At 35.9% G+C, this 19,640-nt stretch overlaps 1 protein-coding gene across 9 annotated transcripts in view; it reads right to left on the bottom strand.

Moving 5' to 3' along the window:
- CD226 (CD226 molecule) overlaps positions 1 to 19,640 on the bottom strand; it is a 128,947-nt gene that overhangs the window by 16,981 nt on the left and 92,326 nt on the right. For 7 of the 9 annotated variants that reach the window (XM_023224182.1, XM_023224180.1, XM_023224188.1 and 4 more), the window contains 2 exons: positions 19,289 to 19,343; positions 14,855 to 16,338 (listed from right to left, as the gene is read on the bottom strand). The exons of 1 other annotated variant lie outside the window; for it this stretch is intronic. In XM_023224182.1, the coding sequence (XP_023079950.1) occupies positions 16,213 to 16,338; positions 19,289 to 19,343 (181 nt within the window). In that variant the 3' untranslated portion in view covers positions 14,855 to 16,212. Of the gene's footprint in view, positions 1 to 11,872; positions 16,339 to 19,288; positions 19,411 to 19,640 lie in introns of those variants that run through there. One more of the 9 variants, XM_023224186.1, reaches the window with a different exon arrangement.

The raw sequence follows: 19,640 nt of genomic DNA, 5'->3' as shown, positions 1-19,640 counted from the left end.
GCCGGCCGCTTTTAGTCCCAGCTACTCGGGAGGCTGAGGCAGGAGAATGGCGTAAACCCGGGAGGTGGAGCTTGCAGTGAGCTGAGATCCGGCCACTGCACTCCAGCCTGGGCAACAGAGCGAGACTCCGTCTCCAAAAAAAAAAAAAAAAAAAAATGCCCTTCAGTGGGTAAGTCTGGCCAAATTCATGAATTAAGGAAAGCAATGAAAAATGTATGAGACCTTTCCATTTTATGCAGGCAATAGAAGTTTGAAAAATGTTCTGGAGTGCCAATGACGATGAAATCACCCATTCTTTGTCAATACTGAATGAAATACAGCATATTCTGAATATGAATTTTCAGTGACACATTTTCATAACGAATTGGTGGTATGAACTTGATGAATTTTTCTTTCCCTTTTTGTCACTATTAAAATCATAGAGACTATATTTACTTGGGAAAGTGTCTTTAGAAATAATGTAAAGGTTTATATAAGCTTAGAGCTAACATCAAAGAAGGTATTTAATAAATATATGTCACAAGGCACAGCCCAATAGCAATTATGCTATTTTCGTAATGTACAAAGAACATCAACTATTTTTACTTCCAGTTTAGTAAAAAAAATATATTTTTAAAAGATTTATCTAATTTTAGCATCCTATGGTGAATTATTAAAATAAATGTTTGAGTAAGAGCTGGATAGAATATCAAAACATTCATGGAAGTATGAATTACACTAGTATGTAGGTATCTTTAGGATATTAGCCTGCTGATTTCATCTGATCGCAAAAAGCCAGTTAATCACTACTTATTGAGTAATTGCTACCACCAACACATGAGTGGACGACAAGCAACATCTCCTGATCTTTGCTCTTGACTCCTTTTAATTCCATTTGATACGCATAATGTCAGTGTGGAGCTGCGACAGCAAATGCATATATGGCTTTCTGTAGGAGTCATGAAAATGGATAGAAGTAGGGAATGCAAGAGAGACCATCCTCACTAGCTCCTGGAATTCCTTTCTTAAAGCTATGTCTGAACTTCTCTTTCCTTCTTCCTCCTCCTCCTTCTCCTCTTTCTCTTCCCCAGCAGCCACCCCACCCCACCCCACAAATAGGCTGCATTTTAATCACAAAATATATTAGACACACAGTCTAACATAACTCCAAAATTATCTCTGTTTTTTGAAATGTATAAATGTTTTAAAGTCTCTTTAAAAGAAAAAAAAAGAAAGAAAATTATTAGATACCAAAATCTAACATAACTCCAAATGTATCTGTTGCTATTTGAGTTCTATACATTTTTAAAACCTCATTTTTAAAATATCCTCTATTTTTTCCTCTCTTGACACAAACTTGCATACAAGACAAATACACACTCATTGTCATTTTTTTTTTTTTTTTTTTTTTTTTTTTTGAGACAGTCTCCCCCAGGCTAGAGTGCAGGGGCACGATCTCGGCTTACTGCAATTTCCACCTTCCAGGTTCAAGCGATTCTCCTGCTTCAGCCTCCCAAGTAGCTAGGACTACAGGCAAGTGCCACCATGCCCAGCTAATATTTTTGTATTTTTAGTAGAGACGGGGTCTCACCATGTTAGCCAGGCTGGTCTCAAACTCCTGACCTCAAGTGATCCGCCCACCTTGGCCTCCCAAAGTGCTGGGATTACAGGCATGAGCCACCACTCCCGGCCTCATTGTTACTTTCTATTCATGTGTGAATTACAAAGACCCATTCTAAATATTCAATACTCTCCGAATATTTGCAAACTTTGGTTATGAGGAAGCCAAAGGGGGAAAATGTTACTCCAAAATTCAATCTTAAAAGCATGAGTTGAATGTTCTAATTACTGGGAATTCAAAAGTGGGTAAGATTTGGTCCCTTCTGTTAGATTTGGCTCACCAGCCAGAGAAGAAGTATACACCTCAAGCCACGAGGTAGGTATACTCAGTCTAATCTTGCTTAATGACTGTCCTTTGAGTACCATTTGACTTAAGAAATTCCTTTCTTGTTCCAATATCTATTAAAAGTTATAGATAACCTGCTGTTTTTAGGTAACCTGCTGTTTTTGAGGCTTATGGTTTTTAACAAATCTAAGTACATTGCAAAGAGCCAAATATAGAGCTAGAAATTCATGCTCCCCCCCCAAAAATAGATTATTAAAACCACTACTCAGAAATAACCCGTTTTACTCACTGTAACTGGTCACTTCACTCTCATCAGAATAATCTAAAGAAAAATGTTACAAGAAATAGATTTAAAATGTTCTACTCAGCTCTCTTCTCTTCCCTCCCTCCTTCTCATTCCTCATATAAGACCCTTTTTCTCAATAGTGAAAACGGATGGCATTCTAAATTCTAAAATGCATGGATCATCAAGAGATCTGACTAGGAAATGTAACTAAAATGGAATTGTTTTAAGTTTAGAATTTATAAGTGGGATGAGTAGGCATTTAATGGGAGATAATGTTCATTGCATTTTTAAGACTATGCACAACTTAGACTGATTTGGGGTGACAATTGATATCTCAGGTAAAATCAGTGTTACACATAGTACAAAATGTTCTCTAAATTCATGAACAAAGTGTAACTCCATCCTTCATGTGACATTTGTAGTGTCTAACTCTTTAATGAGATGTTAAACACATAGGTATCTAAGAGACACTCTACTCCAAGAGATGTTACATTATGGTGTTTCACCTTGTAAATGATAACATTTTGATGGTATTTTTAACCATGTGTTTAACTTAAGCTTATGGATGGGGCTTGGGACGTTATTTTTAATATATAAGAACACTATGATCTCTCATGTAGTTCAGATCATTACCATTGACTATTTAGTAAAAGAGATCGCATTTGACTTTTTTGTTTCTATCTAGACCCAATATTCTTCCTGAAGCTTAAATGCCATGTGACTCTTACTGGTTAGTTGTTATTTAAGCTTTTTCTTAACCTGGGAAAGATAGTAACCTGTTTTGGGCAGTAGTGGGTTTGTTTGTTCATTTGTTTATCTATACTAATAGAAAATATTCAACACTACCTCCACTAACATGTAGAGAGAAAAGGGGTTCAGCTTTAAGAAGTTATTAAATGATCTATTTATAAAAGCTTTTCACTATTTACATATGACCATATGGAGTGAACAAACTATGAGGCAAGTCTGTAGACTTAGGTCTTTATTTCACGTTAAAATGACTCTCTCACACATTCTTAAAAAACATTCCACTAACAAATGTTGCATAAAAGGCCTCAGGACGTCTAGACCTTCTGCCCTCTGTTGTGTTCATCTGTCTTCCTGTTGTGTTTTTTCTCAGAAGCCTAATATTTAAATATATAGACACAGAACCCTTGACAATGCTTTACTTCTGTGGCTTCTCTTACCACGGAGTCTTCTAATTCTCATTTACCTTTTGTGCAGCTAAACCTTAAAATGAATTAATATTGAACACATATGAGTGAAACACCACCCTGTGACTCATATTTCATTTTATTTTAACAGAATTTCCCCCAAAAAAAGCTTATAAATCTGGTGCTGTAGACTGAGCTCTGTGACGAGTGAGCACCCCCAGCAGTTCATCTTTAGTTTATTTCCAATCGCGCAGACTTGACATGTTATCTCCTCGTGGCTTGTGATACAAATTTTCCTTATTACCTTTTGCCTCTGGCCTTGAATATTTGTATAAGGCCTGATGTTGATCCAAGCATAAACAGGGAAACTCAGTACGATCTCCTACTCATCTTCAAATTGATGTCTATACTTTATTTCGTATTTATTTAAAAAATAAATATGTGCTTCATTTTCATTTAAGTATTTTGTCGTCTGGATGTGATTTATAAAGATGAGCCAAAGAGCAGCCTAGATGGGAGCAAGTCAGATGGAATGGAGTCCAGCAACAGGAACCCTCATGTAGTATCAGAAAGTCAGGGCAAAGAGACAGGTCAGAGACCAAGATAAAACAAAACATATGTGTGAAAATGTTTATACATGGAGATTGACTTCTGCCTTCAGTGCCATCATGTTAAGAGTATGGAAGATGTTGCTGCCATGCTTACAACAAGACAAAGCTGGAAAGCTGAAAATCAATGACTTTTCTTAGACCTATTAGAGAACCAAGGTCCTGAGCAAACTGCCATCCCAAAATCTGAAGATACAGATACATCCAGAGAGATACGGCAACCAATAGCCATTTATCTGGAGTCAAAGCACTGGAGTCATAAACTAGTCATATGAGCCTTTATATGGTAAAGGCTTTATATGGTAAGTTGGGTGAATTCCTGGCATCTGTTTGTGGACTAGCGTGAGCGAGAAACCCATGGGGATTGTGCTCTTGAGGCACTCTACACATTCAAGGGCTTTTCCTGTAGGAAACTCGAAGGTTCTTGTTATGAGGACCCAAGAGAAATCTCCTCGTGGCTCTGGCAACAGATGGAGAGGGACATCCATTGTGAAATAAGCCATGAACCTTCTTGGTAACAAAGATGGAAAGGACTCTGCCAAACACAATTCCCAAACTTCCTCCCAGCGCCTGAAGTCTCCTTGTTCCACTTAAGGAAAGAGGGTAAATAACCAGTCAACAGGGGGCAGGCCTTCAAAGAAATACACTGGGAATGCTGCAGCCAGGAAAGGGAGTTGAGGATAAGCAAGCAACACCACTGGAGAGGCTCTGTGAATGTCCCAGACATAGACCCACTAAAAGACTGAGATTTCCCTGTAAGATTATAGAGCACTCTCCTTTCCCACAGCTTAGCACTACACCAACAGGGCTCCAGTAGAATAACAGTGAATTGCAGAGGAAAGAGTTGCAAGACAGAAAGTCTCTCCGAAGAGGCGCACTTAGGGAAGCCTGAAGTCAAGAAGGGGGAAAACATATAAACAAACAAAACAAAGACACTAGAGGCATTTGAAGAAGTTTAGCACCTACGGTTATAACAGACTTTAAACACAGTCTAGTAGCTAGTCAGATTAAGGTAAGTCTGCAAGCTAAAGACCTATTTACCTCAGTTCCTATTACATAACACACCAGATCTGGCTTGTTACAAAAAATTCAAAAAGAAAAATTCAAAGAACGTCAAAAGGCAAGAAAAGTCATGGTCTGAAGAGATAAAGCAATTATTGGAACCATACAGAGATATGACACATGTGTCAGAATTATCAGACATGGAATTTCTCATTAATATGTTAAGAGCTCTCATAAAAAAAATAGGCAACAGATGGATAATGTAAGAAGAAAGATGGAAACACTAAGAAGGAATAAAAAAGAAATGCAATAAAAACATAGTAACAGAAAGGAAGGATATCTTTGATGCAATTATCAGTTGACTTGGAACCCCTGAAGGAAGAATCAATGACTTTGAAGTTCTAACTTTGAATTTCAAACTAAAATTCAAAGAGTGGGAAAAACCCAGAACATTCAAGACTATTGGATAATTGGAGAAGAAGAAAGAATGGAGCAAAAGAATGTTAGAAGTAATAATCTGAGAACTTGCCAAAATTAGTGACAGACACCAACTCAGGTAGCTCAGATAACACTAAATAAAATAAATACCAAAAAAAAGAGGGGAAAAGGAGAGAAACCTAGGTTGACCAATGAAAGATATGCCAAGAGAGAAAATTAAATCATATAAAAACCCCAGTTAAAATCAGAGAACACAGAAAAAGAAGTGAGAATAAAAAAGAAAGAACAAGTGCAAGAATAGAAAAGTTACAAATATAGTAGATATTAATCCAACTATGTCGATAATCACTTAAATTTGAATAATCTAAATGTACCAATTAGAAGTGGTGGATTTAAACACACAAAAAAGATGAATGTTAGAAGTGATAGATATCACGATTACCCAATATGATCATTACACATTGTATGCAGGTATCAAAACATCACATGTATCCCCCAAATATATACAACTATTATATATCCATAACATTTAGTAGTAAAAAAAAAGAAGTAGTGAATTTTCAAATGGATGCAACTATACATTGTCTATAAGAAAGGCACATTAAATATAAATATTTAGATAATTTAAAATTAAAAGGATAGAGAAAGATGTGAGATGCTAATATTAATTTTTTAAAAAGCTGAAAGTGGTGTTAATTTCAGAAAAAGTAGACAGAACATGAAAGATTATCAAGAATGAAAGGGACATTACATGTGGTAAAGGGGTAAATTCTCCAAGAAAACCTAACTATTCTGAAAGTATTTGTACTAACAAGAGTATCAAGATACATGAGACAAAAACTAACAAAACTGCAAGGAGAAATAGAAAAATCCACTATTATACTTGCAGTCTTTAACAAGACTTGATCACTTGATCTATCAGTATGTGATAGATCAAGAAGAGGGAAAATCAGAAAGGATACAGATGATATGAACAGTGCTATCAATCAATTTGATTTAATGGACATTTGTAGAATATGACCCTCAACAACAGAACGAACATTCTTCTTAAGATCACATGAAACATTCTGCAAGATAGACCATATTCTGGGCCATAAAATACACCTGAAAAAATTTAAAAGAATAGAAATTATACAAAGAATGTTTTTAAAACATGATGAAATTAAGTTAGAAATCTGTAAGAGATATAAAGTAGAAAAATCCCAAAATATATAGAGATTAAACAACACATTGTAAATAATTCATGGCTCAAAGAAGAAATATCAAAAGAAATTTTAAAATATTTTGGACTAAATGAAAATAAAAATAGAGCTTACCAAGACTTGTGGAACAAAGTGAAATTTATAGCATTAAGTGCCACTATTGGAAAAGAAAACAACATATAAAATCAATAATCTAGGCTTCCATCTTAAGAAACCAAAGAAGATGAACGTAAATCTAAAGCAAGCAGATGAAAGGAAATACAAATTAGAGCAGAAATCAAGGACGTCAAAAACAAACACAAACTAAAGAAAAACCAATGAAACCAAAAGCCAATTGTTTGAAACGATAAAAAAAAATTCATAAGTTCAAGCAAGGCTAACCAAGTAAAATGAGAAAATACACAAATAGTTTTTGTCTCATGTATTTTCAAACTCTTGTTAGTATATATACTTTCAGAATCGTTAGGTTTTCTTGGATGATTTCAGAAATGAAAAAGGGGTCCTCATTACTGATGCCATATGTGTCAAAGTGTAGTAAGAGAATATAGGAACAACTCTGTGACAACAAATTTGATAACTTAGATGAAACGAACCAACTCCTTAAAAAACAAAAACTACCAAAATTTATACAAGGAGAAATAGAAACATGGAATAGTCCTGTATCTATTAAAGAAATTGCATCTATAACAGATAACATTCCAAAAAATTGTATAATGCTACCAAATATTTTAGAAAGAAATAATATCAAATCTTCACGATGTCTTCCGGAAAATAGAAGCAGAAGGAACACTTCCTAACTCATTTTATGAGGTCAGCATTATCTAATATTAAAGCCAAATAAAAACATTTCAAAAACAACTACAGATAAATATCTTTTATAAACTTAGATGAAAAAATCCTCAACAAAATATTAATAACATAAATTCAGTACTGTGTAAAAATAATTATAGACCACGATTAAGCAGGATTTGGTATAGTTATACAAGCCTGGTTCAACGTTAAAAAATTCAGTAATTCACCACATCAACAATGTAGAGAAGAAAAATCATATGCTTGTATTCATTGAGAGGCAGAAATGGCATTTGACAAAATCCAACATCTATTCATAACTTAAAAAAAAAAAAAAAAAAACGCTTAGCAAACTAAAAATAGAGAGCTCTTCAACTTGATGTTCAAGAACATCTACAAAACACCCACAGCTAACATCGTACTTAACATCGAAAAAGTGGGTGCTTCTCCTGCAGAAACAAAGCAGGAATGCGTTATCTTGTCACTTCTATTCCTGGAAGTCCAAGCTACTACAATAAAGACAAGGTAAAGAAATAAAAGGTATAAAGATTGAAAAAAAAAAAAAAAAAGTAAGTATCTTTATTCACAGAAGACATGATTATCTGTGTGAAAACTCCAAAGGATCTATCCAAAAAAGTCCTAAACTCGTGAGCAGAGCACAGTAACGGATATAAAGCATCCAGATTCTGTGTGCATTTGGTTGAATGTATACAGAAGTTCCTCAGTGGTTTTGGTGCTCTGGTAAATGGCATCATTGCTTTTTAAATTTCAAATCCGAATTGCTCATTTCTGGCATATAGAAAACCAATAGACTTTTCTTTTCCTTTTTGTAAACACACTGACCTTGCATCTTGTTACTTGGATGTGAAAGGGAAGTTTCTAAGAGGTCTCTGCGAGCTGTTGCCACTGGACAGCCATTACCTCTGCCATTCTGCAACCAACCTACAGCAGTAGCTAAGACTATAGCAGCCCTGTCAGTCAGGAAGATCCAGACATGCAGTAGAGAAAGGACAAGCTGAGATATGCCAGGCCCTCTCCATCTGCCCATCACCATATTGACTAAAATGACCTACAAAGAGTAATTTCTAATGTTTCACATCCACCTTCCGTATCTCATGCAAATTCCATTGCAGCCAATTCTAACTCAGAACCATAAAGAAAAAGAGATTCTGAGAATTACAATTCCTATCTTAAACCGCCGTAGGACGATTTGGCACACAGTTTCTCCTGATCTAGTTTTCCTCAATTGTCAATCAGGATAATAACATTTATCTTGCCACCATCTTGGAATTGTTGTTAAAAAAAAGAAAGCATATAAGAAATTGCCTTAAAAATTATAGCACATAGTAAAACATATTTTTGTCAATAACTCAACTTTATAAAAGATGGCTATTCAAGGCCGGGCCCGGTGACTCGCGCCTGCAATCCCAGCACCTTGGGAGGCCGAGGCGGGTGAATCACGAGGTAAGGAGATCAAGACCATCCTGGCCAACATGGTGAAACCTTGTCTCTGCCAAAAATACAAAAATTAGCTGGGCGTGGTGGCAGATGCCTGTAGTCCCAATTACTCAGGAGGCGGAGGCAGGAGAATTGCTTGAACCTGGGAGGCAGAGGCTGCAGTGAGCCAAGATCACACCATTGCACTCCAGCCTGGGCAACAGAGCGAGACTCCATCTCAAAATAAATAAATAAATAAACAAACAAACAAACAAATAAATATTTAAAAAGAAAAATAAAAGATAGCTGCTATTTCTTAGCCATTGAAAGAATTATCAAATAGACATGCAAAATTATAGAAAGTTTAGAAGGGTAATCTATATCTCTAGAAGCTACTGAGCCATTACATTTCATTGTACATTTTTATGTGAACTAAAAAGAAATCGAAATTTGCTTCTGAGGGCCACTATGTGATAAAAATAAAGTGTGGGATAAATCAGCTCAACTGAAGCCACATCCAAAGCTGTTACTCAGAAAACTTAGTACCACCGAGAGTATATTGGAGAGCTCAAAGTCTTACTCATGCAGCTGATCAAGGAATAATGGTCTTAGTCACTGTGAGTACTTTTGGATACCTGGCATAAAGGATGTAATGAATACATGATTGAGTAAGGATATATCTTAAGAATGCATTTTATAAAAATATAAAATCAGCTGAGATTATGTAAATTTTGAAGAATGAAGAAAGTAAGTTAATCATAGCTTCTTCTCAAGTTTTATTTTTATGTCTTACAAATTTGGCTTGGCAATACAACACAAGACTTCCTTTTCAGGAATTTGGAGAACTCATGCTTGGTATTTTAAATGCATGAGAACTTAGTCTAGAAAGGGCCTCCACTTATTTGACCACAGGTAGAAGATTGACTCTGCTTTCTTCCTGTAATTATATTGGTTTCCATAGGTCAAATGAAACACTGTATAATTTTGTGGCATTTTGATTAACAGATTTCCATTTAAAAATGGACAAAAAGCAACTTCTTACTTGAAATTTTGGAGGTAGTATGTTACCAAAAAATTTGATAGTTTTTGTAAAGGTATACCTGTGTCTACACATAAGTTGCAGGTTTAAAAATCAATAGATTTGAATAAAGTTAAAGTCTAGAAAAATATGCAACATATACATGCGGATGATTAGTAAACCCTGATATCCAAATGCAATGTCAATAGTGTTATTAAAAATGAACTATTGGCCATTATTGCAATACTGCCAATTGAGAATATTGATATAGATACTGTTTTTGTTTTTTCACCATTTTAAAAGAACCTCAGATATATTTAGATACATCTGGAATAAACTCAGGTATTAGATAGGGCCTTGAAACATTTACAAAAGGGTACATTAAACCCTGCCTTTAAGAAAACTATCATCTAGTCAAGTAGGGACACTTGTCGGTTCGAGTCCTTCAGCGAGCTTGGAGGGAATGTCACAGTGTGTTCTGTTTGGAAAGTAAGTTGTACCCTAGCTGCCACTATGGAAGCTGAAGGGGGAGATACCAGCTGCTGCCTCCCAGATATATTTAAGAGACCCTGATTTTGGAACAAGTAAGTGAATAAAAATGGGGGCTCAGGACTCATCCGGGCATGGGGGATTGATGCTGCTCAGGTTCGCTGCAGCGTGTTCTAGGGAGGGTATTGAAGCCCAAATTGTTAGTTGTGCTTCCGGCCTCGTTTCCCACTGGAGTTGACACACGTTCTATTTTGCAAGCCTACTCCATCGGGTGTCCTGGGAATTCTATGAGCCAACCCATCTTCAAATGCTTAACCTTTTTTTTTTTTTTTTTTGAGACGGAGTCTCGCTCTGTCACCCAGGCTGGAGTGCAGTGGCGCAGTCTCGGCTCACTGCGACCTCCGCCTCCCGGGTTCAAGCGATTCTTCTGCCTCAGCCTCCCAAGTAGCTGGGACTACAGGCGCCCACCACCAAGCCCGGCTAATTTTTCTATTTTTAGTAAGACAGGGTTTCACCATATTGGCCAAGCTGGTCTCGAACTCCTGACCTCGTATTTTTTTTTTCCTTCAACAATCAGTATCTGTTTTCATGCTTACAACCATACCCCAACTTTTACAGACACAAAAACAAACATAATAGACTTATTATTCCCTTGTTATGGGCACTTGTTAAACGTTTACAATGTGGAAATGCATGTCCTTTTGTTCTGGAAAATTTTTTAGAGTGGATTCTAGATTTCATATAGTCCTCCCTCTTCTTTTTCTGGATGAAGGGAGACACCAGGATGGCAATTGTGTGACTCTCCTTATAGCTCCACGTCAAGCTTCTAATGGAGTCTTTCTCGGGAAGTTGAAATTGCTAGAATTCCTGCTGCATCACAGAGGAGTTCCAGATCAACTTATAGTAAATACAGAAAAAGTAAGTCCCCAAAATGACAATTGTTAGCGCTAGTGGAAAAAAGTCATGCAGGAAGGAAAGCAAAATCATTTTTACCATGTGGTTTAAGAGTACTGTCAAGGTCATAAGAAATAAACAGCAAATATTGATATAATCATACTTTAATACAAGTATTTCTGAAAGAGACATGAGAAGAGTATTCTATGTGGTGAGTTTGGGGAGAGGAAGACATAAATAAATCATGAATGTCTAAAATTGAAAAAATGTATTAGTGTCACAAGCATGCTATTCAGAAAAGTGAACATAAATAAAATAATGAGTTAGAAGTAGCAAAATCTGTTGTCTCAAGGTAACGAAAATGAGGAAGGGCAAGGGACTTCTATGTTTTGGGAAAAAAAAAAAAAAACTGTACAGCCCTTTGACCTTTTTCACTACATGAACTTACAAAATACAAAAAACAAGGCCAGGTGCGGTGGCTCACGCCTGTAATCCCAGCTCTTTGGGAGGCCGAGATGGGCAGATCACCTGAGGTCCAGCATTCAAGACCAGCCTGACCATCATGGGGAAACCCCGTCTCTACTAAAAATAAAAAATTAGCCAGGCGTGGTGGCACATGCCTGTAATCCCAGCTACTCAGGAAGCTGAGGCGGGAGAATCACTTGAATCCGGGAGGCGGAGGTTGTGGTGAGCCATGATCGCACCATTGCACTCCAGTCTGGGCAACAAGAGCGAAACTCCGTCTCAAAATAATAATAATAATAATAATAATAATAATAATAATAATAAGAGGAATATTGCATTGAGCTAAAAGTTACAATGCATCATTGATTTGAATTTTTTCTGCATGTAATTCATCACGTTAATTTTATTCTGTACAAAATTTTCCCTGCTATTTCTTGATGGCAAATGAAGCTAGCGATCGTGAAACATTGTGTTTTATTCATTCAAAACAACAGAATACAGTACATTTAGGAAAATATTTCTATACACTACAAGAACCAAAAATTCAAAAGTATACACTAACACTGGAAAAAGTGTTCTAGACAGGTTGACCATATAACTTATTCTAACAAGGATAACAGGAAATAAACCAGAATTATCCCATGCATTTATCACCCATACTTCCAAACAGACCTTTTCTTACAACATCTTACAACATAGTTAGTGCTTTGAATCTGGAAAAATATATGTAAACCGACCTTGAGGATTTATAAAATTTCCATAGAAAGCATTGCAGTTAATTCTAGAAGCTGTTTTTCTACCTATTGAATCACTAGAAATAGAGAAGCTTTTTAAAAAATAAACTTGTTTTTCGTTTTCAGATAAATGCTTTAAGAGCCCAGAGTCTTGGCTGGAAGAATTCTAATGAACAGATCAGTGAAAAAATATACTAACTTATACAGAAGTCTGAAGGTGAAGGTCAATACTTCCTAGATGTTACATTTTAATAGTAGCTAAACTAATGGTGACATGTTTATGTTGTTTTATGTTTTTTTAAAGATATTTTCTTATCACTGTTGTGAAAAGAAACCTCTTTGTACTCACAATTTAGCATCTCCACTTGCACTTTATAAGCATCTTTATAATACCGTCAATCTTGCTGAAACTTCATATAAGCAGTACAAAATACAGTATATCATTATAAATCAAGGAGAAGCAATTTGGTCACAGTGATCTCTAATGACAACACGGACTCTCCCAATTTAGAAAATTACTGTCATACAACTGTAATTTTTACTTAATGCCATTCTGTATAAACCAATAAAACTTGGATGCTCACAATAAAAGAATGCCTACTAAAAGTATTTTTATTTGTCTTTTAAATTGATAACCCATGTATTTTAAGTTTATATATATAGTATTCTAGTAATAAACTAAATTACTTAAAACATAAATTTGAGTTTTTACTAATTAAAAATTATATCCTCAGCTACCTGCCTCCCATTTTAAGTATGATCGGGGTAAATGAAATTTCTATTTTATTTTCTCAACATATTCTACATAAAGTTTTTAAAATAAAGTTTGAAGGTATCTCTTATAATAATATAGTCAATTCATAGTCATCAAAGTTCAATAAGATGTGTTCTTTCCCTGACAAAACTGGGTACTCCACAATGACATTTAACAAATCTACCTACCTTATTATCACAAAGTAATTTCCTTTAATTGGTTACTTTAATGTAAATGTTAATGGCATTCGAAGGAAGCATAGATTCTTATTTAATGTTGTATTATCCATCAATATAAATTATATACATGTGTATACATATATAAAACTTAAGAAGTATTTTGCTTCCAAAGCAGCAACTTGTAAAAAATATCTGTATTTATAACATAATTTACTGGAATTGATCTTTTATTCTGTGGATCTGTTTTGATCTGATTTCTTAGTAACAATCAGAATCATAGGTGCAAAACAGTAGAGGCAGCGAAACATATACTACGGAGAGTTCCAAAACTATCACGAATTAGGGATGATGTTAAAAAGATTACAATGAAAGTGCTTCGGTAAGTAAAGATGTCCAGGGAAAGAAATGAATGAATGGAATTTCACAAGCATTAACCCTGAGGGTATAACAGGAGCATCAGAGGAGGTCAGAAAATTTTGGGGAGAACTTAGGATGGCTCCAAATTCCTGAAAAAAATCCTACACTCTGTAGAGGAAGAATATATAGAGAAGAAATGACAGAGTAAATAGTTCTCATCAATATTTTGAATGAGAGACCAAAAACACGAAAACACGCAAGGAAAAAGAGACAAGTTCCAAATGTTCTGGACGCTTTGCAACACTTCAGTGGTGTGCTACAAACGTCTTCCACGAAGTTCCCAGTAAAAACCACCATGACAATGGTACCTGACTGTACTCTCCCTTCCACACCCGGTCATTATTTTCTCTCTTAAAATTGGATTTATATTTCCCCATACTACAATTGTAAAAATGTTTTCCTGATCACATACGCTAATCATTGAGAATTTGGTTATTGGAGTTTTCCACAAAGTAATATCTTGATTGTCTTCACCATTCAGAAAAGCAATTATTTACCTTTTAATTGATGCTAAGCTTGCTTCACCATGCAAACCAATAAATTCTCTCATGGAATCTTTGATTGATCTGATAGTAGAGGGTTTTCTTGTAAACTATCTTTCAAGTTTGTTACACTAATATATTTGTGGAAATATTTCATGAATCCAGGTATGAAAAGATATTTATGCAAACATAATAAAAATGAGAGTTTACTCTTCTTGCATTTACTTAAGTACAACTAGGAAATGGTCATTTTAATTTTTTCACTCCTGAAAAGGGTTTTAAAAAACCTCACAAATTTTATAATTCACAGAAATGTGGGCACTTACCATTTCTGTAATTCACAAAATAATTGCACTATTTGGCATACATGGTGTTTAAGGCTAAAATCATAAAATACTCACTAATTAGCTTAAAAGTGTAAATTACATCTTAGAATCTGTCTAGGCAACAGGAGAATTTGGATTTGCTTCATTTAAGATTATCATGAAGTCCACAACTTTGATATTTAAATACAGTCTTCATAATGAATCTTCTCTAGATGGTGGTCTTTAGAAATCTTTAGAGACAAATAATGAATCTTTTAGACATGAATGATCACTATATTTAATAATGACAATGTCCTTTCAAGGTAACCATGACAGTTTTATTCAGTTTGGCAAATACTTTTCATTGTTTGCCTACATCTAGAATGCAAACAATATCAGGTATGGCCTCTAATTGCTTTGACTGTTGGTGAAGTCATTAGGGCTGTCTTTGTCCAAATTGTGAAGCAGAAGTTTCCCTTTGTCTTTTTCTGTGGTTTGATTCCTTTCTCCTGTTGCCTGTACCCTCCCAATTTCTTTTTTCCCTCTCAAATTTCTACCCTATCATCCTATGCCACCACTTCCAGCTGTCACTTTTAGTGGTATATTATATTCAAGTTTCACATAATCATTAAAAAATAACAACTAGGTGCCTGACCCTTTTGAGAGAATTTACATATTAAAAATAATTCTCAAAAGTAGAAAAGAAAAACAATGTCCAAAACATTAAGTTATTTATTATTGGACTATCTACTACATTTGCTCCTACGGCTAGACCTGGGATGGTGGCAAGAATTCTATACAGAATGAGAGATAAATATATATGAGAATAGCAAGGGATTGCCCTCTCATATTTATCTTCCTCTTGATTATTCATTTCTTCTATTGCCAGGTACTCTTCTGGACTATGCTGATAGCGCCGATTCTAGAAGTATGGAGAGAGATACCCCATTTCTAGATTCCATCCCATATTTCACTTTTTAGTTAACCAAGAATGTCTTGGTTAGTCACTGCAGTCAATATTTGTTGGTAAACTCCCCAGCTTTGAGACTCCCGTTCCCTCTTCTAACCATGCTCTGAATTGCCTAGTATTGTGCTTTGACTCTGCTCTCAGCTCTAGAAGTGAGCCCTTAGTTTTCTTAAGCCATTCCATCCTTTCTGATCATGATGCCTATTTAACAATGAAAAAGTAACCAAATGTGTTGGTTCTATTAGAGAAGCAAACTCTCTACCAGACAGAAACAAGGATGTATGAATTGCCAAGAGTTGGCAGCCATCTTGCCAACACAAGAGGAAAACCTGCATGAGAGTGAGGCCAAGACCAGGGAAATAGATCCAACACTGTGGAAAGGGATTCAGAAGCCAGTTTATGCCCATACTTAATTCTAGACACATTTAAGCCCTGGTAAATAGTCCTTGCCCAAAGCTTAATCTCCCCTGGATCATTCTGTTACATGATTCAGTAAGTTTTTGGTATATAAACAAGTTGGCGTCAGGTTTTCTGAAACAGTTCCATGAAAAATGTTTTTTAGGTAATGAAGTATGTTTCCTACCAAATGAACTCAATTGAGACAAGTAGTATCTAAGGTAGACCATGGGTAGTGGAAAATAATTGCATAACAATCCATGCATGAGTACATACGAGTCATTACTAATGCACTCATGTCAAGAATAAGCTTAAACTCTAGTCTTTGGTCTACGAGAGAAGGTTGGATAGTTGACATAAATATCCTCTCTTGTATCATCCATGGATTGATTGGTAGGTTGACTGGCAGAGATGGGACTTCTATAGTTCTTGGGTGCCTAGAAAGACAAACATCAGAGAATGTCAATAATTCACTGCATTTCAACAACTAATGAAGACATTCCAAACATACCTCTCAGAAATGCAGGCATGATATGGGACAAATTTCCATTATAATTAATTTGATAAAACATTCTTCTCACTGTATTGAACTTCTGTTAGAAATCACATTCTTGACTGAGATGGAACAGAAACCTAGTCTAGATTAATACTTGCTGTATTGTGCTATGAATTACCTCTTTCAATGTAGAACCCCCCTCTCCCAATGTTAAGCTATTTTGATAAGAACAATTATTATCAGTTTTATATGGAAATTCTAACAGTGTCTGAACTTCAAAAAATAAGCAACTTAACATATAAAAAGTTAACAACAAACTGACATTCACTTTCAAGATGATATTGTATAATCATTAATCTTCTCTACTGTAATCAAGTCACTTTGATCACATATGTATGTATGTAACAGAAACTATGCAGGTGTGAAAAAAGAAAGACAAATTGAGAGACAAAAGAGACTACAGAAAGATCTTTTGATGAGTAATTTAAAAATTTAGATTGACCTCAGTGTTGTTTTTTTTTTTGTTTTTGTTTTTGTTTTCTGAGTCAGAGTCTCTCTCTGTTGCCCAAGCTGGAGTGCAGTAGCACAATTTCGGCTCACTGCAACCTCCACCTCCCAGGTTCAAACAATTCTCCTGCCTCAGCCTCCCGAGTAGCCGGGATTACAGGCATGCACCATCACACCCAGCTAATTTTTGTATTTTTAATAGAGATGGAGTTTTGCCATGTTGGCCAGGGTGGTTTCGAACTCCTGACCTCAGACGATCTGCCAGCCTGAGCCTCCCAAAGTGCTGGGATTACAAGCATGAGCCACCATGCCCAGCCAGATCTTAGTGTTTTTAGGAGGAAAGCAAAATGAAAATTCAAGTGCCATGATTACTTATACAGGTTGTCCTTTAAAAAAGAGAATGAAGAGTTCTAATGTCTTTTTTGACAGTCCGACCTATTAACTCTTTAGTAATCCTTCAAAATATTATTCTACAAAAGCCTGAAAAAGTTGGATACCTAATATAGACAGTTGCAAAGCTCCTTTTCATTCCCCAAATTCACAACAATAAATGTGACTGGATTGGCATGAGTAGACGGAGTGCTAAGGATGAAGAAGGGAATCCCAAAATTGTATATGACAGAGCACCAATTTATTGCTTGCTGAAGTGGCTGATGAAACAAAGCAAGGTTTCTTGATTCTACAGTTGGCATCAAGAAGCAATCCATGTTTTTGCCAACAAACAAAAGAATATTTTTGCAAAAGTAACTATTTAATTAAAAAAAAAAGTTAAACTGATAAATTATGAAGGCGTCTGATGAACACATGTTGGACTGTCAGAACGTTTTAGCACTTGGCTTTTGGCCATCTAGAATTCAATTGCAAATAATTAAAATGAAAAGAAATGTATATACTTTTGGATAGGATTTGGGAAAATTTTTATCTTAGTTTGGGCTGCTGTAACAAAATACCGTAGACTGGGCTGCTTAAACCACAAACACTTACTCCTCACAGTTCTGGAGGCTGGGAAGTCCAAGATTAAGAAAATAGCCTCCTAACTTGAGCAAAAAAAAAAAAAAAAGAGAGAGTCTGGTAAGGGCCTGAGGGCCTGTTTCTTGGTTTGCAGACAACTGTCTTCTCAGTATCCTCACATTGCAAAGAACAGAAAGAGGAAGCAAGCACTTCTGTCCTTAAAAAGGCACTAATCCCATTTGTGAAGATTCCACTCTGATGATCTAATTACATCCCAAAGTCTCCACCTCCTAATATCATCACATTGGGGGTAAGGATTTCAACATATGATTTTTCGGAAGACACAAATGTTCAATCCATAGCAACTTTTTTTGTGGATTTTCATAAACAGGATGCTATGTGTTAAAGAAAGAGATTTGAAGTATAGTGGGAATAATGATCATGAAAATACATATTCCTCTCATCTGCAAACCCAGAAGGAAGTTTCTAGTCTTTTAGTTAAACAACCAGGGGCAGGAGCAAGGCAGAATAAGGAAGAAACTTTCACAGCTCATCAAACTCCTGCAGCCCATAAGGAAATAAAAAAGTTATTTGGCTGTATAATGTAAGTGCATACTAATTAATAACTTCACTCCAAAGATAATAATAATGAATATCATTATGCTCTTCTATATGCTTGCTATATTTCTGGTTCTTTTATGCAATTTAACCATCACAATAACCTTATGACATGAAAATACTATGTCCTCTCCTGGCAAATTCATGTCCTCCTCAGAACCTCATAATGTGACCTCATTTGAAAATAGGATCCTTGTAATTAGCTAAGCTCCAACAACACTGTGCTGGAGAAGGGTGGGCCTTTAAGTCCAAGATGACTGGGGTCTTCATAAGAAAAGAAGGAAGGCAGACACAAACACACAGGTGAGAACAGTGATGAGAGGGGCAGAGATTGGAGCAACTGGTCTACCAGCCAAGGATCCACAGCCCCACTAGCAGCTGGACAGAAGCATGGGATGGATTCTCATCCCACGAAGAAACCAGTCCTTCTGACACTGTTTTTCGTACTTCAACCCTCCAGAATTACGGAAGAATAGATTTCTTCCATAATGTTTTAAGCCACCCAGTTTTGGTAATTTGTCACAGCAGCCCTAGAAAAGGAACAAAGATTTAGGGAAGGCATAGTGCTGACTGTTATTACGCCAGGGTAATTGCTCCTTTATTTATATTCATATAAAAAACTTAGTTTCAAAGGGTATTAAAAATAGAATAGTTCAGAAAATAACTTTCTCCAAATAGCTGATATTTAAATTACAGGCAACTGCATGGTCAGGTTACTGAAAGGACAATAAAATATAAGATTGCTAACTGCAAAAGAGACTGACTTTGCATTTGTAAATTACAGAAGAAATAATGACAGTTCCATATAAACTTACCTTCTGTGTATCCCAAGACTCTGTATATAGATGGCTTCTTTCTCTCCTCCTCCTTCTGGAACGCATATTCAATAAAGGATATAAAGATACGATATTCCAGCACCAATATTATTTCAAACACGCTATAAAAAGAAATGAGGCCATGTCCTTTGCAGGGACATGGATAGAGCTGGAGGCCACTATCCTCAGCAAACTAATGCAGGAACAGAAAACCAAATACCACATGTTCTTATCTATAAGTAGGAGCTGAATGATGAGAACACGTGGACACACAGAGGGGGACAACACACACTGGAGCCTACTGGAGGGTGGAGGGTGGAGGGTGCAGGGTGGAGGGTGGAGGGTGCAGGGT

This window comes from Piliocolobus tephrosceles, chromosome 18, assembly GCF_002776525.5.
Source record: "Piliocolobus tephrosceles isolate RC106 chromosome 18, ASM277652v3, whole genome shotgun sequence".
Lineage (NCBI taxonomy): Eukaryota > Metazoa > Chordata > Mammalia > Primates > Cercopithecidae > Piliocolobus > Piliocolobus tephrosceles.
Note: the sequence above shows the minus strand (reverse complement) of the source record. Positions and strands in the feature narration are given on the sequence as shown.